The 27,274-nt window shown below is 36.2% G+C and overlaps 1 protein-coding gene across 1 annotated transcript in view; it reads left to right on the top strand.

The window, feature by feature from the left end:
* MCU (mitochondrial calcium uniporter) overlaps window positions 1-27,274 on the top strand; it is a 198,984-nt gene that overhangs the window by 160,423 nt on the left and 11,287 nt on the right. Inside the window, exons 3-4 of the mRNA XM_036114127.2 lie at window positions 15,404-15,574; window positions 16,684-16,788. Coding sequence (XP_035970020.1) covers window positions 15,404-15,574; window positions 16,684-16,788 — 276 coding nt within the window. The remainder of the gene's footprint in view (window positions 1-15,403; window positions 15,575-16,683; window positions 16,789-27,274) is intronic.

The following is a 27,274-nucleotide window of genomic DNA, read 5'->3' as shown; positions in this document are numbered from 1 at the left end:
TAGTGATGCAGACTCCCTCAAACCAGCTCACGGACCCTCAGTTGGAGAACCACTTTGGATACCTGGCGCACAGGCGCACAGGGCATGCATATGTACCCACACCCATACCCGTGTTCCCTTTCAGGAGAGGCATTATGCTTAGAGGTTAAGAAACAAGTTTGGAGTCAAGCAGACCTTGGTTTACATTCCCAGTTTCACCATTTAACCACCTTATAACCTTAGGCAAGGTAATTAGCTTCTCAAAGCTCTTTTCTCATCTGTGAAATGGTGAAAATAGTAAAAGTACCACCTCAGAGAGAAAAATGTACTTACCCTGAAGAAATGGTACTTGTCCACCAGAAATACTCATTCTATAAACAGTGTTGGTAGTAGTGTTAAAGCCCTCTAATCTAAAAAATGTGGCTTGAGGCTTCTCATTTTAATTTCTCTGTGCCCCTGATCCTCAACTATAAAATGACTAACAGTGAAATCTTTATGATTGCATTGTTTATACCTACTTAAGATCTCCAGAGCCTTCAGGGGGTTTCCCTTCATGTTAATGAAAGTTAAGGATGAGAGTAATTCTGCTACAGACAGGCTGAATGTATAATTGATCATCCAACCCAGGATACTTTTGAGGATGAAAAGGGGACAACCAGAGTTTTCCTGACAATTTTTAATAGGATAAGCCAGGATGTATCTTCACCTTAGCAATTGGGAAAGTGCCAAAGGTGCTCTAGAATAAGAACAAGGAAAATAATCTCTTCTAGCTGTCTTCATTTCTCTATCCAGAATGTAATGCTACTAAATTAACCCTGTATTGAGAATTGTGGTAGACAGTTGTGTTTATTTTGTAGTTAACAAAAGGTACAAGATTTCTTACAAGAATTGTTTGAGGGCAAATAATTCTAGTAATGAAAGGTTATTGAAAATTCCTGTTTAAGAATAAACAATCAGGGTGTCTGGGTGGTTCAGTCAGTTAAGCATCTGCTTAAACAATCATCTGTTTAATCAACCCAAATATAGATAATATATAAATTCTTAACCTAAGGTCTATGGATGGTATGGAGAACTAAGTATGTGCCCCAACTTTTTCTTTGTTTTTTGTCCTGTTACTTTTTTTTAAAGCTTTATTGAGGTAAATTTTACATACCATAAAATTCACGTATCGTGTCATAGCATCATAACAGTCTGGCTTTAGACTACTTCCTTCACCCCTTAAAGTTTCCTTATTCCTGTTTTGCAATCAGCCCCTTCTCCTACCTTCTGCCTCAGGCAACCACTAATCTACTTTCTGCCTCTAATAATGAAATCTTTTCCAAAAATGTCATATAAATGGATTCCTATAATATGTAGTCTTTTGCATATCATAATGCTCTTGAGGTTTATCCCTATTGTAGTGGGTGTTTCAGTTCTTTCCTTTATTTTCACTGCTGAGAAATATTCTAGTATATGGAAATATCACATTTTGTTTATTCACCAAGTGAGAGGTGTTTGGATTGTTTTCCATTTTGGACTGTTAATACTGCTGGTATCAACATTTGCTTATAAGTCTGTGTGAACATATGTTTTCATTTCTCTTGGGTAGGTACTTAGTGGAATGGCTGAATTATATGGTATATACTTGACTTTTGGAGAAATTACAAGACTATTTTCCACAGTGGCTGTACTACTTTGCATTCCCACCGGCAACATATAAGGGTTCCAGTTTCCCTGTATCCTCCCCAACACTTATTTGGATCAATCTTCTTGATTATAGATATTTTAGTGGATATGTAGTATTATTTCATTGTGTGTTTTTTTTTAATTTTATTTATTTGAGAGAGAGTGAGTGGGAGAGAGAGCATAAGCCAGGGGGCGGGATAGGGAGGGGTAGGGGGAGAGGAAGAAGCAGACTGCCTGCTGAGTAGGGAGCCCGACTTGGGGCTCAGTCCCAATCCTGGGATCACGACCTGAGCCAAAAGCAGATGCTTAACTGACTGAGCCACCCAGGCACCCCTCATTATGGTTTTAATTTACATTTCACTGATGACTAATGATATTGAGCATCTTTTATTTTTTTAAGATTTTATTTATTTATTAGAGAAAGAGAGAGAGAGAGAGAGAGAGAGAGAGCATGAGCGGGGGAGGGGCAGAGGGAGAAGCCAACTCCTCGCTGAGTGGGGAGCCCGACTCAGGGCTCAATCCCAGGACCCCAGGATCATGACCTGAGCCAAAGGCAGAAGCTTAACCAACTGAGCCACCCAGGCATCCTGATGTTGAGCATCTTTTAATGTGCTTATTAACCATTCAAATATTTTCTTTAGTAAAGCATTCAAACTTTTTGCCCATTTAAAAATATTGACCATCTTAGTATTGATTTGTAAGGATTCTTTATATATTGTAGAGCCTTTCCTGTTGCTTTTCAAATAGTTTTGGGAAAAAGAAAGATTTGTTTGAGTCATCTTGTTTTATTAATGGCCACTCCTATACACATTTGGAAATTCTGTATTTATTGTCCTCATGTTGAGGACACAAACTACCCCACTACTATCTTTCATTCCAACTTTTTAAAAACTTGACAACAAAAAAGAAATGAAAGTAATAAAATCGCCTAATCACCAAAGATGATAGAACACGAAGCCTTAGTTTTTTAATGTGGCAGAGTTCTCACCAACCTAAGTATGAAGTTGGGAAAGCTGAAAGAGCTTATAGTTTTCCATTTTTTAAATATATCTTACAGTTTGGATTTTTTGTTATAAGTAGAAGTTTCAGTTAGGAACTACCAAAATGTGATTGAATTTGTTCTTTCACAAAAACCTTTTTTGAAAAGGTTCTATAAAATTGACTTTCACATTGCCAAGAAAAGCTGCCACGTGAAATTGGAAAGACCTTTAAGTTTTATGTGCTGACAGTTTTGAACTGACTTAGCTTGGAGTAGAAGCAAATTTATGTCAAATTTCAGATGATGTCATCCATTCTAGGATTCCTGTCATTTATTCCAATAATTTGAAGCTTTGAAGGAATTGGCAATTATCCCATTTCCCTACAGAATGCAACTTGATGAAACTACTGATTTGTTCTAAGGAGTTAGTTCCTAGTTTTTGTCTGTTAATAAGCGTGTTGACACAGTCCAAGAAAAATCTCAAATATGTGAGATTCTCTTACAGAAATTAGACAAGCTGTTAACATTAATGGTCGTTACCATCTTTGAAAGATTGTTAAATTTCTTTGCCAAAATAACTACCAGAAAAAAAATTTTTTTTGACACTAAGGAAGATCTTGGTACTCTGCACAGATGGTGCATCTTCCAAGCTTAGTAACATGCATATTTATATTGCCTCAGAGAAGAAAGGAGCCCCACCCATTGTAATAATACATTGGGTTTCTTTTTTTTCATTGGCACATACTAGAGTTGAAGGCTCTTCCAACAGCCCTAAAGGAAGCCTTGCCTGCTACCATAGAAGTAATCACCATCATGAGAAGAAGATTTTATCAAAATAGAATATTTTCCTTTGCTTGATTAAACTTTGGACAGGAGTTTTGCTTTTTAAGAAGAGAGAAAAATTAGTACAAGAGTTTACTTATGGCTTGATTTATTCGGAGATATTTAGGGTTTTATGAATAAGTATAACTTCCAATTTAAGACCTTTTAGTCATTATTGTGAATTTGATAGAACAATCATGATGAGCTCCTTTAACCAACAGTAATTAGAAATAGACAACATTGTGAATTTCCCAACTGATGGAGGAAGTTTCCCTGGGGCTGGTCATGAATGGAAAGCTGTATCAGTTTCTCTATAAGAATTGAAAAACCTCAGGGCTCTTGAAGATTACTTCCACTCAGAAACCTTAAAATCGAATTTTGGATTTGTAGTCTTTTCTTTTGACACTGCATCAAAACAGTGATATGAATTCCTTCTAAGAGTCTTAGGAAATTCTTAGGCTCCTTGCACATACCTAGCCTACCATCATCATCTGGCAAAAGTGAGCTGTGTTTATATTTGTTACTACATATCTTTCTCAGAGTCTCAGAATTTTCACTTCTTTTCATGAAAACAAAAAGGCACAACCTTTTAGATAGCAAAGATGATATTCAAGTTAACCATGTTCCAAAACCAGGCCATTGTGTGACTTCTTTATGCAAATCAAACAATAGCAGCCTTGTAATTGAAATGGTTTTTTATGTAGAATTAAAGTTTATTTTATTTATTTATTTATTTTTTTAATTTATTTTTTAAAGATTTTATTTATTTATTTGACAGAGAGGGAGACAGTGAGAGAGGGAACACAAGCAGGGGGAGTGGGAGAGAGAGAAGCAGGCTTCCCGCGGAGCAGGGAGTCCGATGTGGGGCTCGATCCCAGGACCCTGGGATCATGACCCGAGCCGAAGGCAGACGCTTAACGACTGAGCCACCCAGGCGCCCCTTGAATTAAAGTTTATTTTAATTAATTTGTACAATATTATCTCTTTAGAAAAATAGGAAATGGCCATTAATTTGGTGTTAAAAATGAGGAAAATACTTTAGTTTTTGTCAACATTTATTTTAAAAATATGACAATGTAGTAGTCTGCTTGGGCTGCCATAACAAAATAGCATAGGCTGGGTGGCTTAAACAACAAAAATTTATTTTTTCACAGTTCTGGAGGCTGGAAGTCTGAGGCATGGGTGCCAGCATGGTCTGGTTCTGGTAAGAACTCCATGAGCTGGCAGATAGCTACTTTCTCTCTGTGTTCTCACATGGTGGGGAGTGGGGAGAGTTCTTACTCTTATAAATCCACAGTCCTAACAGATTGGGGCCTGTCCTTTGTCCTTTATGACCTCATTTAACGGTAGTTACCTCCTAACAACCCATCTCCAGATAGTCACACCTATGAATTGGGCGGGGGCACAAATTCAGTCCGTAACAGGCAATATGAAGGAAATCAGTTTCTGATGCAATAAAATAAATTATATCTAAAATTTTTATGTATAAATTGTTTGAATATTTTCAGGAAATAGGGCCAAGGGAGGAATCCATACCTTTATCAGTGTCTCAAAGAGGTCAATTATCCAAAAATACCAAGAAACATGGAATTGGTTTGTATAATATGTACTGTTTTTCTTCTTGTTGCCCTCAGTGGAACAAGTCAGATTTGTTATATTGAGATTTAAAGGAGTGATTGGATATATTCTATGATTTTAGACTTTGTGTTAAGACTATAGTTTTTAGGAAAATCAAGAGAAACTATTTAAGGAGGCGTTTTTTTTCACATATTCTCATTGAATCTTCTCAGCAGCCTTGTGACATACGAGAACCCCTACGTTATAAGTGAGAAAACTGAGGTACAGTTATATTCAGTAGTGTGCCCATGGATTCAAGGTGTCTCCTGTGGTAAAACTTGAGAACTGTCAAGCTGAGATTCCAAAACCATGCTTTTTCTGCTTACTCCACTGTCTGTACTTTAGGACTGTATTCTGCTTCTCACTACCCAGAAGTTAAAGTGGGCCAAAGGTCAAGGTTTAATAAAGTTACTTTCACAGCAGCACCATCAAAAGCATTGGTTTTAAAAGGAAAAAATGTTATAGTACTATATTGGGACAGGACTTCATTTTTATAAAAGGAAACAAAAATTTTTAATTCTCAGAAGAATGAGTACATGAATGAAAAGATAGGAGGGGATGACCTTTTAGCACAAATGGTTTTGACATTTATGAGAAATATTTTCATGAATTCATTTTAGAAAAACCAGAATTAACAAAAGGTACATAGGTTGTATGGCTGTTTAACATCAGACTGATAATACCATATATTCAAAGATGGTTTATAACTGTGTTTTTCCAACCTTCATCATTTAAGCCTCATAATAACTTCACAAAAATAGTTTTACATAGTTTACAGAGATTCGGTTGTACAAATACTGATTCACCTGAGGTACAAAGTGAAATATGTAGTTGATGTGATTAAAATTAATTTATAGGGGCACCTGGGTGGCTCAGTTGGTTAAGCTTCCAACTCTTGGTTTCGGCTCAGGTCATGATCTCAGGGTCCTGAGATCAATCATTGGGCTCTGCACTCAGCAGGGAGTCTGCTTGTCCCTCTCTTCTGCTCCTCCCCTGCTCTCTCTCTCTCCTAAATAAATAATTTAAATATTTTTAAAAAATTAATTTAGACTACTGGTTAGAAAGAAACAACTGGATTTATTAAGCTACTAAAGTTATGATTATATAATTGGGCTTTCTCATATTGCTGTGGAAGGATATTTCCTACATAAATATTTACATGGTTTTCAACATGAGTATTCTTCAAATGATGTTAATATGTGACAGATTTAGTATATTTAATATATTATGAATAATGTAAAGAAAATTTCAGTGATCAATTTTCATAGTTAAATGGATTCTTCTGAGATTATTGTGAAGCAAGTACGTTTTGTTTATACATGTTAATTACAGATTTCAAAGATATTTTTGACATAATGTAATTTTGCAATAATGTAAGGTAGGACCTTACTATCACCAAAATAATATTTAGTTTATTCTATTAAAATGGTGATCTTATGTCTTGCCTAACATATAATTTAATGAGAAAGTGTATGGGCCTTTGGAATTATATTTATGAATGTAGAAGTGAGTATTAAAAATAAATTGTTTGAAGCTATCTAGGCACGATACTAGTAAAAAAAACTAAAACATATATTAGGAAGAATAAACTTTGTTGAAGGACATAAAATAAGATAAAAATAAATGCAGAGCTATAACACATTAATGAATGTGAAGACAACATTGTAAAAATTGTCAGCTTTCCTCACATGAATTTATAAACTCCAGTGCAATGCTAATCTAAACCCCAACAGGAACTGCTGAACTTATTTAAAAATTCATATGAAAGAATAAAACTATACAAATACCTAAGATAAATTTGGAGTAGAAAAGGGGGGAAGGTTTGCCCAAACCACATATGAAGATGTATTTTTAAAACCATAATAATCAAAACAGTGAAATACTGGTTCAGGAAGATTGTAGGGTCAGATTAGAGAAACATTGCATATATGGAAATTTGATGTGTGATAGAATTAGCATTGTAAATCAAGAGAAAAGGCACACTATTCAATAAATACTGCTGTTAAAATTGACTTCTTACCTCACAAAAGTAAATTCCAGATGGCATAAGGAGTAAAATGTGAAACAAAGAGCTCAAAAAGGAAAAGAAAATTTGGCCAGATTTATATTGGAAACTAAAAACAAGGAGTGCTGTTAACTCTCTTAGCCTTCTTTTTCTTTATAATAAAGAACAAAAAAATCTGTTTTTTCAAGGGATGAATAAATTGTGGTATATTCCTACAGTAAAATTCTACATAGGACTTTAAATGAATGATACAGAAATGTGATTCAATTTGGATAAATCTCAAAGCATTATTGAGCATAAAAGGCAAGTTGTAGAAGGTTGAATACAGTACAACCATTTATGTAACATCTAAGTACATGCAATAACCATGCCATATTTAGTTATTTAATACCATATAGCAAATTATGGCCGTACTTAGTGGCTTAAAACAACAATAATCCTTTATTATCTCATGTTTTTATGGATTTGGAATTGAGGAGCAGTTTAGCTGGGCAATTCGGGATCTCATTGGGTTGCGATCCCATGTCAGCTAGGGTTGCAGTCATCTAAAGGTTTGATGGGGCTGGAGGATTCAATTCTAAGGTGGCTCACAACATGGCTGAGAAGTTGGTACTGGCTCTTGATAGGAGACTCCACTTCTTCTCAATGTTGGCTTCTCCATAGGGCTGCAGGATTGTTCTTGTGGCTACTGGGTTCCCTCAGAGAAAGTGATCCAAGAGAGCAAGACAGAAGCTACAGTCTTTTATGGCATAGCCTGGGAAGTTACACACCATCACATCTGCTGTATTCTACTGATTTTACAGACCAGCCCTGATTTGATATGGGATGGGACCACACAAGGATGTGAATACCTAGAGGCAAGGATCATAGAGAAGCCATCTTAAAGGCTGGCTTCCATATACTATATATGGTATATTGAGCTGCGTCTGTGTCTGTCTGTGTGTGTCTGTCTGCCTGCCTGTTTGTGTGTGTATCATGGATGGCAATGCTAAACACCAAAGACCAACTTCAAGAGAGTGGTTTCCTTTGGAAAAAGAAAGATTACTCTATTTAAATGTGGATAATATTTTGAACAGGAGCAAGGCTGGAATAAAGTAAGGAGTCCAATTATAATATAGCTGATAGAAGAAAGGTGGTGGTGACCTGGACTAAGAAGATGGTAGTAGTAGAGAGAATTGGAAGGATTAGAGATGTTAAGAAAATATAATGAAAGGACATGGTGACTGATTAGATATGAGGAATGTCATGTTCTGGTTCTAAGAGTAGTCGGGGATATCAGACAATTTTCTGGATTGGGCAGTAGTTAAATAATTGTGGTGTTATTGACTGAAATGAGATATGCCAGAGGTGAGTGGTTCAAGGAAGATTAATTCAATTTTAGGATTTTTTGAATTTGAGGTATGTGTACAGGAAACTCAGCAGACAGTTGAATATAGGTTTGGGACATATCAGCATTTAGATGGTACCTGGACAGTATGGAAGGACACGAGATTGCCTAGAGAGTATGTGGATTGAAAAGCACAGAGACCAAGGACAAAGCACTTAGAAACTTTCAAAAGGGATGAATATAGGAAGAAGAACCTATGAAGGATAATGAGAAAGTGTAGACAGAAAGGTACAGAACAACCAGGAGAGTATGGAATCACAGAAGCCAAAAGGAAAACTTTTTATAAAGTGAAGGAGTAGGTTGACATTGTTAGATGTTGCTAAAACAAGCAAGTTAATTCCTTCTTCAACCTCAAATGTCAGTTGTCCTTGCACTTCTCTTCTTAGTCTGGAAAATCCCTTCCTTTTTGTTTTTATGCCTAAATCCAGTCATATTCTCCTTCTCAATATTCATATTGTTTGACCCATAATTTCCTGGTTTCTTTGAAGCACACTGCTGTAGAACATACTTAGATTATTTCTTATTTTATTGAAATGGAAATCAAAGCAAAAGATTAAAAATAAACCCAACCAAAGAACTACCTGATGCAATTTACACTTAAAAAGAATATTTGTCCCTAGAGAATAGGAGCTGTTAACTGTCAGTAGCTTGTAAATACCCATTGTGACTTTGCTACAACCAGCAGCTATTTTACATATTGTTAAACTTGAGGAACTTGGGTAATTGGTTTTGGTTGCAAACCAAGAAATCTGACATTTAATTACAATCTAGTGTGTGGCAAAGAAAGAGACCTGGGGATTTATTTCAAAAGCAGTATTATAATAAGGGTTTGTCAGTCCTGAAGTGTGTTATTCCATGCACAGTTTCTCAGAGCTTTCATATTTCACTCCTTTGAAAGACTTCATGATCTTTAGTGTAAAAAGTGGCTGAGAAAGACCTTAATTTTCTCTGTTGACTTTATCTTAGTTATTTTAAAATAGTAACCCCTAAGCACTTAAACTGTGAAACTGATGCTTTAGTGAAATCTTCCATGCTTTTGTGTTTAAGACTCCCATCTTTTATTTAAATTCACCTCTGTCTGCTTCTTGAAATCTGTGGCTGAATAGTTTTTTTCACATATAGAAGGAAGATATGGGGGGCGGGGCACAGAAATAAATAAGTTAGTCACCTAATTTTCTGATGCCATCATCATTACTGCCTATAGAAGAAGTGGGGATATTCATGTTAATGGCTCTAACTTTAAGGAAACACTGGATTGCTAAGGATTCTTTTATTTTTTAAAAGTTTTTAAAAAAATATTTTATTTATTTATTTGTCAGAGAGAGAGAGAGCACAAGCAGGGGGAGTGGCAGGCAGAGGGAGAATCAGGCTCCCTGTTAAGCAAGGAACCTGGTGCAGCACTCGATCCCAGGACCCCGGGATCATGACCTGAGCCAAAGACAGACACTTAACTGACTGAGCCTCCCAGGTGTCCCGCTAAGGATTCTTTTAGAAATGAAGAAGAAAATGACAAAATTTTCAAATATCTTTAGACATTAAAAACTTTAGATAATACTTACTGTATATTAAGTTCATATAATTATCTTTGGCCTCTTCTTCCTTAGGAAATATAGACTACCCTTTTGGAAGAATTAAAGAAATAGAGATTTCTGTCTTCTTTTCAATTTTTATGTAAACATTCAAGTCATGTATCCACAGAGGATTAACTGCTATGGGAATTGCTGCCCTGCTGTCAACAACTAGAACACCAGACAAAATATGTAAAACAGTTGTTTTTAGACATTGGACAATAAGGACCAGACTGTGATCTCTGAGAGAAGAAAAACAAATGGGATTGACCCTCTATTGCCTCAGCTCACAGCCTGAGGCTTTGGCTAAATTCTAAACCACAAGACCAGGCTAGAATAACTTCCAATAACAATTACCAGAAATTTTAAAATGGATAATTTTTAGTGCTCATACAGAGCCAGAAATCATTTGACTTCCCACCAGTCAGAAAAGAGACATCACTGAATATATGAACATTCAGTGTTCATTGAATCTTAGAAGTGGGGCCAAATTTGGCCCTATAATAAAGGAATCTAGATCTGTCCTAAGAAACTTTCTAAAGGACTTGAAAGGATCAAAATAATATGCAAATAACTGTACAAAAAGATCCAGCACCAAACAATGTAAAAGTCATGATGTCTAACCTCAAATCAAAATTTACTAGGCATATGAAGAAGCAGGGGAAAAAAGAAGAAAAATTAGTCAATAGAAACAGATCTGGAAACAACAGAGATGATGGAATTAACAGACAAGGATTTTAAAATAGTTATTATAAATGTGATCTTTATATTCAGGGGGGAAAAGGAAAACAAGCATATGAAGAAAAAGAGAAGATATAAAAATAAACAGATGTAACTTCTAGAGATGAAACAAATAATGTCTGAGATGAAAAGCAGTTATAGATGGAATTAACAACAGATTTAGACACTGCAGAAGAAAATATCAGTGACATTGAAGTATATAGCAGTTAAAACTATCCAAAATGAATCTGAGAGGGAAAAAACCATGAAATATAAGAAGAGAGCCTTAGTGCCCTGTGAGACAGCACTACATAGTCTAATATAAGTATAATTGGAATCCCAGAAGGAGAGGGGTAAGAACTAGGAAAAATATTTGAGTAATGGCCAAAAGTTTTTCAAATTTGATAAAAACTATGAGCTCATAGATCTACGAAATTTAATAACTCCCAAGTAGAATACTTAGGAAACCATAGAAAGGAACATTGTAATCGAATTATTGAAAACCAGTGATAAAGAGAAAATATTAAAAGCAGCCATAGGAAAAAAGACATATGTGCCAAGGAATAAAGAAGAATATATATGTACTTACATATACTATGCAAACTAAAAGACATAAGTTCTTTAGAGTGCTAAAAAGAAAAAAAGAATATGTCCACCTAGAATTTTTTTTACACAGCAAAATGTTCTTCAAAAATGAAGGTGAAGGGCGCCTGGGTGGCTCAGTTGGTTAAGCGACTGCCTTCAGCTCAGGTCATGATCCTGGAGTCCCAGGATCAAGTCCCGCATCGGGCTCCCTGCTCGGCAGGGAGTCTTCTTCTCCCTCTGACCCTCCCCCCTCTCATGCTTTCTCTCTCTCAAATAAATAAATAAAATCTTTAAAAAAAAAAAATGAAGGTGAAATAAACCTCAGACTTATCAAAATTGGGGAGAATTTATTGTCAACACATCAGCCCAACAAGAAATGTTTAAGGAAGCTCTTCAAGCAAAAGGAAAATGATAATAAATAGAAATTTAGATCTATACTAAATGAATGAGCAACACCAGAGGGTAACTATGTGCGTAAATATAAAAGATATTTTTCCTCATTTTAAAATTTCTTTAAAATGTAATTAGTTGTCAAAGTAAAAATAATGTGTTGTGTGGTTTATAACCTGTAGAAATAAAATGTATGAGAACAATAGTACAAAGCAAGGGAAATGGAAGTGTGTTGGTCTAAGATACCCTACAGTGGTAAGTGGTAAATTATGTGAAAGTCAACTGTAATATTACAGGTTAAAGATGTAAATTATAAACCCTTGAGCAAGGTTCAGCAAACCCAATGGGTCAAATCTAGGCCACTGCTTATTTTTGTAAATAAAGTTTATTGGAACACAGCCATGCCCATTTGTTTAATACCTAGCCCTTTACAGAAAAAGTTTACCAACATCTGTAGGGAAACCCCTAAAAACATAAAAGGTATAGTTAATGAGGCAGTAGTAGAGATTAAATGTAATCATAAAAATAGTTAATCTAAAAGAGAGCAAGAATAGAGGAAAAGTAGAAGAAAGAACAGGTGGGTCAATTAAGTAGTAAGACTTATACACAAGTAGATTACACAACCATATTTATAATTTATTAAATGTAAATAATGTACACACTTTAATTAGGCTGAGATTGGAGGGTGCCTTGGTGGCTCAGTTGGTGAAGTGTCCGACTCTTGATTTCAGCTCAGGTCATAATTCCAGGGTCCTGAGATTGAGCCCTGAGTCGGGCTCCGTGCTCAGCAGGGTGTCTGCTTAAGATTCTCTTCCTCTCCTTCTGCCTCTCCCCCCATTTGTGCACTCTCTCTCTCCATCTCTCTCTAAAATAAATAAATAAATCTTAAAAACAAAACAAAACAAAAACCAAGGCTGAGATGGTCAGATTGGATAAAATAGCAAGAGCCAACTATATGCTGTGTGCAGAAAACCCACTTTAAATATAGACATGGATAGGTTAAAAGCAAAAGGATGAGAAAAAGTATAGCACAAAAAAGTATAGCACAAAAACATATGTCTACACAAAGACTTGAAAGTGGGTAATCATAAAAGCTGGAAACAGTCCAAATGTCAATCAGCAGGAAAAGGAAAAGGAATAAATTATAATATATATATATTATATATATAATGTATATAATACAAATAAATTATGGTATGTCCATACAGTGAAATATTACTCAGTAATAAAAAAACTACTAATGCATGCAACAATGTGGGTTAATCTCAAAATCATTATGTTGAGAGAAGTCAGATACAAAGGAGCCTGTACTGTATGATTCCAGTAATATAAAAACTCCAGAAAAGCTAAATATAAATTGAATCAGTGGTTGCCTAGGGATTAACTGGGATGGGGAACAGGGGAATTTGGGGGAGTAATGGAAATGTTCTTTATCTTGATTATTGTGTCAAAACTCATCAAATGTCCATTTAAAATAAAAGTATTTTATGTTATTTACCAACTATGCCTCAATCAGGGTTACTTTTAAAATTTACTGAAAGAATGTAGTGTGAGGGGTGCCTGGATGGCTCAGGCACTTAAGTGTCTGCCTTTGGCTCAGGTCATGATCCCTGGGATCATGGGTCCTGGGATCGAGCCCTGAGTTGGGCTCCCTACTCAGTGGGGAGTTTGCTTCTCCCTCTCCCTCTGCCCCTCCCCTGCCCCCCCCACTCATGCTCTCTCTCTGTCTCAAACAAATAAATAAAATCTTAAAAAAAAAAAAGGATATAGTGTGAGGCTATCATATACACTGTAGGCCTTATAAATTACTAGAATAGGCAAGGAAATAAGATGTAAATAATTACAACACTGCCAAGTGTGATGCATTTGGAATCTCCAGAACGTTAATCTGTATGTTTCCTCTCAACTCTTCAATTTTGAGGGGTATGAATTCTTAGAAACATTATAGAATGTATCTTCTGATTCTTAAAAGCTAATAAACATTATCATGTATCTATCAAGCAGTGAGTTAAGTGTTTTATTTTTTTAAAACATTTTTTTATTTATTTGAGAGAGAGAGTGATCCAGAGAGAGAGAGAGCACGAGTGGGGGCAGGGGCAGAGGGAGAAGCAGACTCCCCGCTGAGGAGGGAGCCTGACATGAGACTCAATCCTAGGACCCTGGGATCATGACTGAGCCACCCAGGTGCCCCATGTGTTAAGTGTTTTAAATGTTTTATTTATTCCTCGAGACAACTCTTGTCAGTTAAGGATTAAATCTATTTTATATATCAAAAAAAATGAGGCTCAGAGAAGTTATATACTATGCCCAAAGTTAAAAAGCCAGGATTCCATCCCACATTTGCCTCTAAAGCCTATTTTCCTTCACAGGCTAGTGCTAACTTACCATCTTTAAATGCTTGGTTGTGAGGCACCTGGATGGCTCAGTCGTTAAGCGTCTGCCTTTGGCTCAGGTCATGATCCCAGGGTCCTAGGATCGAGCCCCGCGTTGGGCTCCCTGCTCCTCGGGAAGCCTGCTTCTCCCTTTCCCACTTGCCCTGCTTGTGTTCCCTCTCTCTCTGTCAAATAAATAAATAAATAAAATGTTTAAATAAAAAAATAAAAATAAATGCTTGGTTGCTCATGTAAAAAATTCTGGTTCAGAATTTATTTATTTAAAAATTCATATAAAAATTATTTCAAGAGTTATTTTATTCTGACATTTGTTTTAGTGACTAAGGCTTTGTCAATCAAGACTATTGAGGAAAAAGATAAGGAAATAGGAATTCTGTGCTGTAATATAGAAAATCTTTTGAGTTTCATAGCTTATTATAATGTTTCCTTTAATGACTTTTGTTAGAAAATCCCAAATAGTTGAGCTTTGGCTTCTAGCTGACCTCAGGATGATGTTCAAGAGAACATAAAAAGAATTGTTTTGATTATATCATAATATATTCATATTGTATAAGAGAATACTTACTTACCAAGCACCTTGGAAATAATAATTATACCCTAAATAAGAATTGACTGTCCTTGAGTAAGGGTCTCACTTTTTAATGTATTTTCACATGTTATTCCCCAGGGATTCTTGAAAGGTGTGGCTCTTAAGAGCCACCTCCTACAGGTTATGAAGCCTGGCCCAGCAATCTCTGGCTACTTAATAAAATCTTCCTGAGTAGAACTGGGGTTTATATTCACCAATACCAAAATCTTTACCTCAAATTTCTGGGAAAGTTTCTCTCTGACCTAGTTAGAAGATAATCCTTTGCATGTTTTTTTTTTCCCCCCTGAAAAGTGAATTGTGTGACCCATATGATTGATCTTCCATAAGCCAGTTCCCAGAATAACCTTCAACTAAAGCTAAAGGACATATTCTTAAACCTTTGAAAATATTTTAGGGGCGCTTGGGTGGCTCAGTCGTTAAGCGTCTGCCTTCAGCTTAGGTCATGGTCCCAGGGTCCTGGGATCGAGCCCCACATCAGGCTCCCTGCTCAGCGGGAAGCCTGCTTCTCCCTCTCCCACTCCCCCTGCTTGTGCTCTCTCTCTCTCTCGCTGTCGCTCTCTCTCTCTGTCAAAATAATAAAATCTTAAAAAAAAAAAACATTTTAAACCACATTGATAATAGACCCTATATAAGAATAATAATAATGTAGCTTTAACTTATAATGGAATCTAATTATCATATGATTATGGGTCTTTTTCATTCAGATGTGACAGTGGTGTATCAAAACGGGTTACCTGTGATATCTGTGAGGCTACCGTCCCGGCGTGAACGCTGCCAGTTCACACTCAAACCTATCTCAGACTCGGTTGGTGTGTTTTTACGACAACTGCAAGAAGAGGATCGGGGAATTGACAGAGTTGCAATCTATTCACCAGGTACAGTCACATTCATTATTTATTCCCACCCAACCCTCATTTCACCCCTGACCACTTCTACACACACACCCCCCACTGCAAAAGAATCCCACACTCTTAACTTTAAAACACTTTTTTTTTTTTTGCTTAGCAAATGTCAGGAGAGACAGTGATTTGTCTCCCAGTTCTCAAAGTATAATTGTTCAATTTTAGGACTATATATACACAAAAAGTCTCATTCAGAAGCACCTCACATATAATGCCATGGGCAAAGCTGAAGAGTCAGTCACATGTTATTGAACCTTTTATTATTACTTTAGGCATAAAATAAATTTTTCTAGTAGTTGAGCCCTTATCTCTGGGGATATGAAGTGTTAAGGACTTCTTTTTCGATCTTCTGTCTTTCACATGAAAATTTACAAAATAAAGACATATATGATTGGAAAAGAATGAAATAAGGCACTAAAAATTCCCATTTGACATGATATCTGTCCTATTTATTTATTTGAATACCTTACAATTTTTTCCCATTCTTTGAAAAATCTTAAACCTACAGAAAACATAAAAGACTATATAGGAAGTACCTATTTACCCTTGGATTTACCAGTTGTTAACAATTTGCCACATTTCTGTGCTTTAAGTAGTTTAAATATACTTAATTTTCATCTTATCTAGTAATATAATTAGTAGACCCTATCATCTGTCCCTACCAAATTACTGGCAACTAACCAGTAATTATACTGAGAAGTACATACATTAGAAAGCATTGTGTTTTTTACTCAACAAACTTCCATCACAGATAGATATATGACATTCATGCAGCTCTCCCAGCAACCCTAGATTTCCAATTAACAGCTATAGATCTTTGTAATTATTTTACTTGTTCATAAAGTTCTGTTAGAAGAGTATATTGTTAAATCTTCATGGACTTGAGATCACCAAAGCAAAAAGCCTCAGATAATAAAAGCTTTATTTAGCATAGAACTTGGGGATGAGGCAGAAGTGAACTGGAATTTAAAAGAGAAGATATAATTTTTAAAATTGATTTTGAGGATTGCTTTTTCCTGGTCATTCTCAAATAATTATGGACATATGACAAGTTTAAATTTTTACATTTAAATTTTTCACAGATGGCGTTCGAGTTGCTGCCTCTACAGGGATAGACCTCCTACTCCTTGACGACTTTAAGCTGGTCATTAATGACTTAACATATCATGTACGACCACCAAAGAGAGGTAAAAAGTAATCTTGATAAGGCCAGAGAAATGTGGAAGGGCTTTTGAAAGAACTTTGCTTTTCTTTGGATAACCTTGAGAAGCAGATAATAATCAAAGAAACTGAAAGTCTTACGTCCAGATAAACTCTTTCAGTTGAACAGCTCATTGATTACCTCACGCTTGAGTACTTGGCTGGTACGCTGACTGAAACCTAGATTCTGCCTAGATACCAGAATGCTTTAGTATTGGATATTGTTACTCTTTCACATAAATGAATGTTCTACGTAAATTAACATCCTTCCTTCCATACAAGCTAAAAGTCACATTATTTTAATAACATTGCAGGGGGAATCTTTTTAAAATATATTATGGACTTCCCTGTCCATATTAAAATAATATTTTAATGAACTATTTTAAAGTTAATGCAAAAAACCCATGATGAACAAAATATCAAAAATTTAAATGAAGGCAGTCGGTATTACTGATTTCTCTTTTTATCCCAGACTCCAATATGGCTCTGCACAGTACTGATGCTAGATAGCTCTCTAAAATAGCCTTTGATTTGGGTCTTTTTTGGTCACTTTTCTCTCTCTGCCCTTGATCTTATTGTCACTTACTGCTGTTGTTAATGCCCCTTCCATTATCACCAGCCTCCTAGGACGTCCCTTCTTTTCAATTCTGCTTTTGAGAATTGTGTCTAAGGTAGAAAATGTTCTCAGTGAAAGCCTAAATATTGAATGCCTCCAAAATCTGGTCCACATCTACTTTAAAAGTTTTCCTCTTTCCCTCTTACATGTTGTCTACTTTTCCTCTGTCCTCTATTCCTTTTCTCTTTTCTGAACTAGGCCATTCTTTGCCATCTCAGTGTTTGCTCACCTTTCTCTAAGGTGCCTTTTTTTCTTTCTTCCTAACGTATTCCTCGTGTCAAAATCGTCAAGGCCGGCTCTTCCATGAAGGGTTTTTTTTTTTTTTAATTTTTTATTGTTATGTTAATCCCCATACATTACATCATTAGTTTTAGATATAGTGTTCCATGATTCATTGTTTGTGCATAACACCCAGTGCTCCATGCAGAACGTGCCCTCCTCAATACCCATCACCAGGCTAACCCATCCTCCCACCCCCCTCCCCTCTAGAACCCTCAGTTTGTTTTTCAGAGTCCATCGTCTCTCATGGTTCTTCTCCCCCTCCGATTCCCCCCCTTCATTCTTCCCCTCCTGCTACATTCTTCTTCTTCTTTTTTTCTTTCTTAACATATATTGCATTATTTGTTTCAGAGGTACAGATCTGAGATTCAACAGTCTTGCACAATTCACAGCGCTTACCAGAACACATACCCTCCCCAGTGTCCATCACCCAGTCACCCCATCCCTCCCACCCCAACCCCCTCTTCCATGAAGGTTTTAACAGTCCTTTCTTGCTCTGACTCCCAGCCAACTAGAAGTGACTAATCTGTTCCCTGAACTCTTCTTATTCCTCTTTGTTGTTAATGCTCAAATGGAAGGCACTGTGATTTTGTGTCCTCCATTGACTCAGATGGTCGTTCTGTGTTGAGTGAAATAAGTGAGTTAAGGCGGTAGCATTTTGGTTGTTCAGAAGCCAGATTCTCTTCCACATGCAAGCTAGTTGAAATGGAACTAGCTTAGAAAAAGTATAGTAAATACGGCAAGAATGGAAAAGTATCCTTTAAATAGTAAGACATTACTGAACCAGACTTTATTACATTGGAATAACTGAACATATATATAGACCCAGGGATTGTTAGTTACATACCAGCTATGCTAATATGTTTTTCTTTATTCCCTGATTTTTGGACTAGAAGTTCTCTTTAAAATAACAGAAGTACAGGCCTTAGTTTACTCAGTTTTTTGTTATTGTTATTGTTCTTTAAATTTGCTCTTTCTTTTCCAGCTTTATTGACAGATAATTGATATATAGCATTTATAGCAGTTTAAGGTATACAGTGTGATGATTTAATACACTTTAATATTACAAAATGATTACCACGATAGGATTAATTAACACCTCTGTCACCTCACATAATTACCTTTGTGTGTGTGTGGTGACAACACTTAAGGTCTACTCTCAGCAAATTGCAAGTATACAATACAATATTGTTAACTATAGTCACCATGCTGTACAGTAGATCCCCAGAACTTACTCATATTACAATTGGGAGTTTGGCATCCCTTGACTGACCATACCATAATACCATAGAATCCAGTAATCCCACTTTTTGATATATAACCAATGGAAATGAAACCAGGATCTCAAAGAGATACCTGCACTCCCATATTCACTGAAGCATTATTCACAGTAGTGAAGATATGAAAACAACCTAATTGTCTGTTTGCAGATGGATGGATAAAGGAAATGTGGTACATACATATAATGGAATATTATTCAGCTGTGAAAAAGAAGGAAACCTGCCATTTGTGACAAACTGGGTAGACCTTGAGGGCATTCTACTTAGGAGTATTTTGTGTGTGTATGTGAATTACCTAGAGAGTTCATTCTATTTAGATTTTCTATTAGTAAAATTTTAAAAGTTCACTAATACATCCTTACATAAAGTATAATAAGCGGGACAGTAAGCTTACATATATTATGTTGTCCAAAATTAGAGGCTTTTAATCAATCACTAATTCTAACCACCTCGTCTAATACTGTGTTTTTAAAGCAGAAATGAATGTTTTAGGTTTTTAAATAGCATTATTATAAGGGAAAGTAAAGGTAGAAACTGAAAGGGGGAGATATTATATTTGATTCTCTGGTAATCGGTTCATCATTCTAACAACTCTTTGCTTTATCTACATCTCAGAACTGTGGAATACTACTTAGCTTCCCTAGATGTCAGTTAGAATATGAAGTTTGTGGAGCACCTGGCTGGCTCATTTGGGGGAGCATGCAACTCTTAATCTTGGGTTTGAGCCCCACATTGGATGTAGAGATTACCTAAAAATAAATTTTTTTTAAAAAAGAATATTAAGTTTGCAAGGGTCAAAACTCTATAATTCATAGAATAATTGTAAATTGAAATGTGAAATTTGGTAAGCTCAATAGCACTGGTGTAAAATTTTGAATATCTTTTTTTAAAAGATTTATTTATTTATGAGAGAGAGAGCAAGTGCATGAGTCAGGGGAAGGACAGAGGGAGAGAATCTCAAGCAGACTCCCTGCTGAGCATAGAACCCTACATGGGCTGTATCCCAAGACCCATGAGATCATGACCTTAGTTGAAACCAAGAGTCTGTCACTCAACCAACTGAGCCACCCAGTCGCCCCTAAAGTATCTTTCCAGTATTTAAAATATTTTCATACATCATAGCTCTCTTACCTCTGTTATTAGACAATGAGAGATTATGCCATTAGATACCATTTCTCACAGAAGCTCGAATAATACTGTTTTAAGTCCATAAACACTTTTTCCCAAACTTTTAAAACATAGTAAAAATCAAAAACACAGGGAACAAGTGTTGGTCATGATGTAGAGAAAAAGGAGATTGGTACAGCCAGTTAAAAATAGTTAAGATAGTTAAATAGTTAAAAATAGAAGTACTCTATGATCCAGTAATTGCACTGCTGGGTATTTTCCCCAAAAATACAAAAACACTAATTCAGAGGGATACATGTACCCCTTTGTTTATAGCAGCATTATTTACAATAGCCATATTATGGAAGCAGCTCCAGAGTCCCCCGACAGATGAATGGGTAAAGAAGATATGGTGTATATATGTATACAATGGAATATTATTCAGCCATTAAAGAGGATGAAGTCTTGCCTTTTGCAATGACATGGATGGAGCTAGAGAGTATAATCCTAAGTGAAATAAGTCAGAGAAAGACAAATACCATATGATTTCACTCATGTGGAATTTAAGAAAAAACAAATGAACAAAGGAAAAAGACAAATCAAGAAACAGACTCTTAACTAAAGAAAACAAACTGACGGCTACCAGAGGTAAGGGGGCGTGGGGGGATCCGTGAAACAGGTCATGATGAACACCAGGTGTTGTATGGAAGTGTTGAATCACTATATTGTACACCTGAAACTAATATAATACTGTATGTTAACTATATTGGAATTAAAATTTTTTAAAAAGATCTTAAAAAAACATAGTAAAGAAAATAATTTTCTTTTGATAATATATAAAATAGTTTTTAATTTTGTTTCCACCATATTATGTTCCTTTCCCTGTGTGAGGAAGATACTGCTGGCATCCAAGTTACCACTCTTTTTCATCTGCATCAAGAGAGCAGTTTGAATTTCTGTATTTGAGAAGGTTGGCAATCATCCAGATGAGTAGGCATATTCCTCTTCCCCACATTGGAACTCTTTTTAGTGAAAAGGCTAAACAGAAAAGAAATTGAAGGTACTAGAGCTCAGGTATCAGATGATGAGGAGGAACACTAGGATTTTATATATACATGGAGCAGATGGAACAAATCTAATAAAAGAGTTAATGAAGGAGAACTTTTCCAGGACAGTTTTTTAAGTTTTGAAAGTTTTTTCTACTCACCCCGCCTTTACCTTTTACTTCTCTCCTATTTTCCTTTTCCCTGGTGGTTTTTTTTTTTTAATGACTTTATTTGTCAGAGAGAGAGAGAGCACAAGCAGGGCGAGTGGCAGGCAGAGGGAGAAGCAGGCTCCCCACCGATCAGGGAGGCCAATGAGGGACTCGATCCCAGGACCCTGGGATCATGACCTGAGCCGAAGGCAGACGCTTAACCGACTGAGCCACCCAGGTGTCCCTTTCATTTCCCTGTTGATGGATAGCACTTTAGAGCTAAAAATGCTGTATGTTGTGTACCAGTAAACCTGAACTTTATGCACTTCCATCAGGCACCGAGGATAAAGGGCTTATTGATAGAGGATCTTATAAAGGCCTATTTAACATTTATGTGGGATTGACAGTCCATAAGTATTATGGATACTTAAGTGTTGACAACCCTTGTACCTAAGCCCAAAATTGAAAGGGGAGAGGCAGAAAAAACCAAGGGGCAGGTCATAGCACTAAGGCTAGCTGTAAGCATCATTGCATTCTTTTGATTACCATAGCTGTGTATGGCTGGATTGCCCTCTGCCCACTGCAGGATGAGAAGAGTAACTGTTTTAGCAATTAGATTATTTTAAACCTAACCTAAATCTAGATTGGAGGGAGGAATATGGAAAGGGAGTACAAAAGGTCTTTTATCTCAGTCCATGTTGCAGTAGTAATTAACTACCTTCCACTTAGTATTGGGGAGGAAGAGAATATAATCTAAGTCACTGGTTGTTCAGAGTTGTTGTGCTAAGGAGAATCATTTTGATTGGCACCACTAAGCCCTTTTCCCCATTTATCCATCCAGAGGATATTGGAGACCTTGCTTCTCTCTTAATGATGTAAATGACTTGAAAGAAACAGTTGAACAGGCAAACCAAATACAAACAGTAACAAATACTTTATCAGAGACTCAACCAAAGTCCTTCTCAAACCATTCTAGTAGAGCTAAAAAGACTTTTAATCCCCATTATGTTAACATACCTCCTTGCCTTTCTGTACCTTAATTTCCTGGCAGAGATGACATGTGCAGAAACATTAATAAATATCTAATTGCATTTTTAGTGAAGCATACACAAATCATCCAAAAGTGTTGTTGTTAAGCCATTAGCAGATTTATCTTCTCTCATAATTTCATCTCCAAATATGTGGGCAAATTTTCCCAGATCAATGGTTGAGGTTGATGTTTTCCTCCACCATGACAATACCTTGGAACCATATTCTTCCTGACAAGAAAATGTAACAAAATAAAGCCAATTCTCTTGAGTTTACTGGGGCTTTAGTAATTGGACATCTGTGAGATTGATCTTTGAATTATCATTTCATGGTTTTTTCATTGCTGTTGGAAGGTGTGTGATTGCACATTAAATTTTTTTATTTGTTTAGAATAGATAGTACATTCACAAGTTTTAACTCCCAAAGTCAAAGAATGTATGGGAAAAAGTTTTCTTTTCCTTGTTCCACATCTACCCTTTGCTCCTTCTGTACCAGCAAGCACTGTTCTTAGTTTCCTATGTTTCCTGACAAATATTATTGATGCATTTGTAAGAAAATATGAATGCATAACTTTTTTCCCTTTTTATGCAATTAATAGCATATATATACACATACATACATAGTATTTATATCAGTCAGGGTTCAACTGAGGAAGCAGAACCACATAAGTATTGTGGAATAAAAGATTTATTATAGGACTGAGACCTTGTACAATTGTAGATGAAGCTGAAGAAGTAAGAGTGGATTCTGAGGAAGATGGCAGTAGAGGAGGAGGACCCTAGTCTCACCTCCTCCCATGAACACAGCTAGATAACTATCAAATCATCCAAAATACCCCAGAAATCAACCTAAAGACTGACATTACAAACTCCACAACTAAAGGGAGAGAAGAGTGGGGCGCCTGGGTGGCTCAGTCATTTAAGTGTCTGACTTTGGCTCAGGTCTTAATCCCAGGGACCTGGGATCAGGCCCCACATTGGGCTCCCTGCTGAGTAGGAGAGTCTTCTTCTCCCTTTCTCTCTGCCCCTACCCCTGCTTGTACTCGCTCTCTCTCTCTCACTCTCTCTTTCAAATAAATAAATAAAATCTTAAAAAAAAAAACAAAAAACGGGGGAGAAGAGGCTACATCAAAGAGGGAGCAGGAGACATAACTGGCTTTTGTAACACAGAGAAGCAGGCAGAGACTAAGACAAAATGAGAAGACAGAGGAATTTATACCAAATGAAAGAACAAGAGAATGCTGCAGCTGGAGATCTAAGCAAAACATATAAGTAACACACCTGATGGAGTATTTAAAGCAGTGATCATAAGGATACTCACTGGGCTTGAGAAAAGAATGGAAGACATCATTGAGAACCTTACTACCAAGATAAAAGAGTTAAAAAGGAATCAGACAGGGGCACCTGGGTGGCTCAGTACGTTAAGCATCTGCCTTCGGCTCAGGTCATGATCCCAGGATCCTGGGATTGAGCCCTGCATCGGGCTCCCTGCTCAGCAGGGAGTCTGCTTCTACTTCTCCCTCTGCCCCTCCCCCTCCTCATGCTCTTTCTCCCCCTCACACTCTCTCTCTCTTAAATAAATAAAGAAATCTTTAAAAAGGAATCAGACATGAAGAGTGCAATATACCAGATTAGAAACAGGCTTGATGCAATGAACAGCAGGCTGGAAGAAGCAGAGGAACAAATTAATTACCTAGAAGACAGTAATGGAAAGCAATGGAGCTGAACGAGAGAGAATAGATTTAGGGAACTCAATAACTCCATCAAACATAATAATACGTAAGTATTATAGAAGCCCCTGGAAGAAGAAGAGAGAAAAAAGGGGGGCAGAAAATGTATTTGAAGAAATAATAGCTGAAAATTTCCTTAGTCTGGGGAAGGAAACAGACATCCAGATCCAGGAGGCACCATAAAACTCCCATCGAAATCAACAAAAGCAGATCCACACCGAGACATACTGTAATTAAATTTGCAAAACTTAATGATAAAAAATTCTTAAAATGGCAAAAGAAGTCAGTAACTTACAAGGGAAAACCCATAAGGCTAGCAGGAGATTTTTCAACAGAAACTTCGCAAGCCAGAAGGGATAGGCATGATACATTCCAAGTGCTGAATGGGAAAAATCTTCAGCCAACCATACTCTATCCAGCAAGGCTATCATTCAGAATAGAAGGAGAGGTAAAGAGTTTCCAGACAAATTAAATGAATTCATGACCACCAAACCAGCCTTACAAAAAATACTAAAGTGGAATGGGGAGACCAAAAGTGACAGAATAAAAGGCAGAAAACACAAAAGCAGTAAAAAAGTATTTTCATAAAAAAGTCCAGCACCTCACCAAAAAAAAGATATGAAATGTAATAACATATACTTAAAACATCGGGAGGGGAGGAGAAAAGAATGGGTTCAAACTTAAATGACCACCAACTTAATATAGACTGCTGTATGCAGAAAAGGTTATATACAAACCTTATAGTAGCCATATATCAAAAGCCACTAATAAACATGCAAAGAATAAAGAGAAAGAAATCCAAATATATCACTAAAGAAAATCAGCAACACACAAAAGGGAGAAAGACAAGAAAGGATCTAGAAACTTATTGATGGACCTTTATGTAGTTTTCATCTTTTGCTATAGTATATACTGTAGTGTTGAATTGTCTTGAATATGTGTCACTTAGGAAGTCTATGAGTATATATGTAAGAAAAATACTTGGAAGTGGAAGACTGTGTCAAAGGTATGTGGATCAAAAATTTAAATTTTGAAGAAGAAAAATATTAAAAGTACTGAAAGACAATCTAAAGAGAAATATTTTTATAACCTTGGATTGAGAAAGAACTTTCTAAGTATAACATAAAACCCAGAAGCCATAAAAGAAAAGATTGATATAAAAAATAATGTTCTACACAGCAGAACCTGTAATACAAATACTAATTTTTTAAACTAACAAGTTTTCAATGAACAATATTCTAATAGAGACTTACTTTTTTTGTAAAAAAAATTCCAAGCCTGATTTCCAATTTTATAGATTTTCAGGTTATGATTATCTGTACATGCTTGGTCATTAACATGTCCATGCTTCATTAGGAAAAAGAAGAGAAGAGATTCTGTTTAGTTTTGCTTACTTGCTTCCTTTCCTCTTTTCTTCCTCCCCTACCTCCCTCCTTCCTTCCTTCCCTTCCTTCCTTGGACTTCTAAGCAAATACAGTAATTACAGTTTTAAAAGTTAAAATGGGGGCGCCTGGGTGGCTCAAGTCAGTTAAGCATCTGACTCTTGCTTTCAGCTTAGGTTGTGATCTTGGGGTTGTGGGATCAAGCCCCCCATTGTGCTCCATGTTCAGCGTGGAATCTGCTTGAGATTTTCTCTCTCCCTCTGTCTCTCCCCCCATTCCCCTGCTCAAATAAATAAATCTTTTAAAAAAAAAGTTAAAATGGAAAAAGAAAACATTCAACAGGAAAGTCATTGGATTACCAGATGATCTTTGTCCATTTCCTACTAGCTATGCAACTTTGTGAATATTATTATGAGACCTCCTTAAAGAGAGCAACTACCTCATATTTAATTTTTTTTTGTTTTTTGTTTTTTCAGGTTACAACTTTTTTATTGTTATGTTAATCACCATACATTACATCATTAGTTTTTCTCATATTTAATTTTTTTTCCCTCTGTAGTGACTAGATCAGTACCTAGTACAAAAACATTTGTTAATCTTATCTCTAGGATTCAAATTCCTCATTTATAAATTTTGGCTGCCAAGTTTACTCATGCTGTTATTGTGAGGATAACATGATATAAATAATATATGTGTAGAGAGTTTGTTAGCCATAGATAATAGATAAGGAATTGTCTTTTTGAAAGGGGATTAAGCTTTCAGGAGAAATACTGTTATTGATCTAGTAGCAACATTATGACTCAGTTCCTGTCATGGGGTCAGGAGACATGGACTCTACCACCTCACTGTGACATTCCAAATAAGCTATGCCTTCTAGAGTGCAGCTTCCTCTTCTGGTAACTTTGGAAAGTGTAAAGCCATATGCAAATGTGAGCTACACCTTCAGTACAAAGAAGGCCCTGTTGACATAGATGACTTTTAGAACTCAAAGTGTTCTTTTGTCTGTTCCCATTAACTCAGCACACATTTGCTGAAGTGTGCAAGATACTATGCTAGGTGCTATATCCCATTTTACTATATCAGCTCTTCTCTAATGCAATTGGCTGCCCTTACTTGAATTTTTCATTGATTGAATTTCTGTGATAACTGTACTAAAGGACATCCTTGAAAAAAGTTTAAACACATGGCTAATTATGACTATGGCTTATTTTGATTTGGATGAGTGACCTTATGCTGTACATAACAAAATGTCACATTTAAGGCTAATAAGATTTTAAAACAAAAATTTTCTTTTTTGTGCTTTTTGTTTTTATTCTTTGACAGCTGAGATCAGCTGATTTTTTTTTTAAGATTTTATTTATTCATTTGAGAGAGAGAGTGAGAGCATGAGCAGGGAGGAGAGGGAGAATCAGGCTCCCCACTGAGCAGGGAGCCCGACGCGGGGCTCAATCCCAGGACCCTGGGATCATGACCTGAGCTGAAGGCAGACGCTTAACTGACTGAGCCACCCAGGTGCCCCATAGCTGATTTTTTACTAGCTTTTCAAAACGTAATTTTTAGATCTCTGGAAACACATGCTACTCACAGAAGAAGATATTGAATCAAAGAATTTAATCTTTTACCCTTTCAATCATTCTCTTAACTTAATGCCCTCTCAAACATGATATTGAGGCCTAAACAGCTATGTTCTGTGTCTTTTCCCAACAGGGATAAATAAAAGTTGGTATGCTAAGGGGAAGGTGTATGGGAGCGTAAGAGTTTTAGGATAATTGTATTTTTATTTATACCTTTGTATTTGCAAATTTGATATTCTGTGTATTTTTTTCTGTGTTAAACAGGAAAACAATCACCAATTA

Source organism: Halichoerus grypus, chromosome 7 (genome assembly GCF_964656455.1).
Source record: "Halichoerus grypus chromosome 7, mHalGry1.hap1.1, whole genome shotgun sequence".
NCBI classification, from domain to species: Eukaryota; Metazoa; Chordata; class Mammalia; order Carnivora; family Phocidae; genus Halichoerus; species Halichoerus grypus.
Note: the sequence above shows the minus strand (reverse complement) of the source record. Positions and strands in the feature narration are given on the sequence as shown.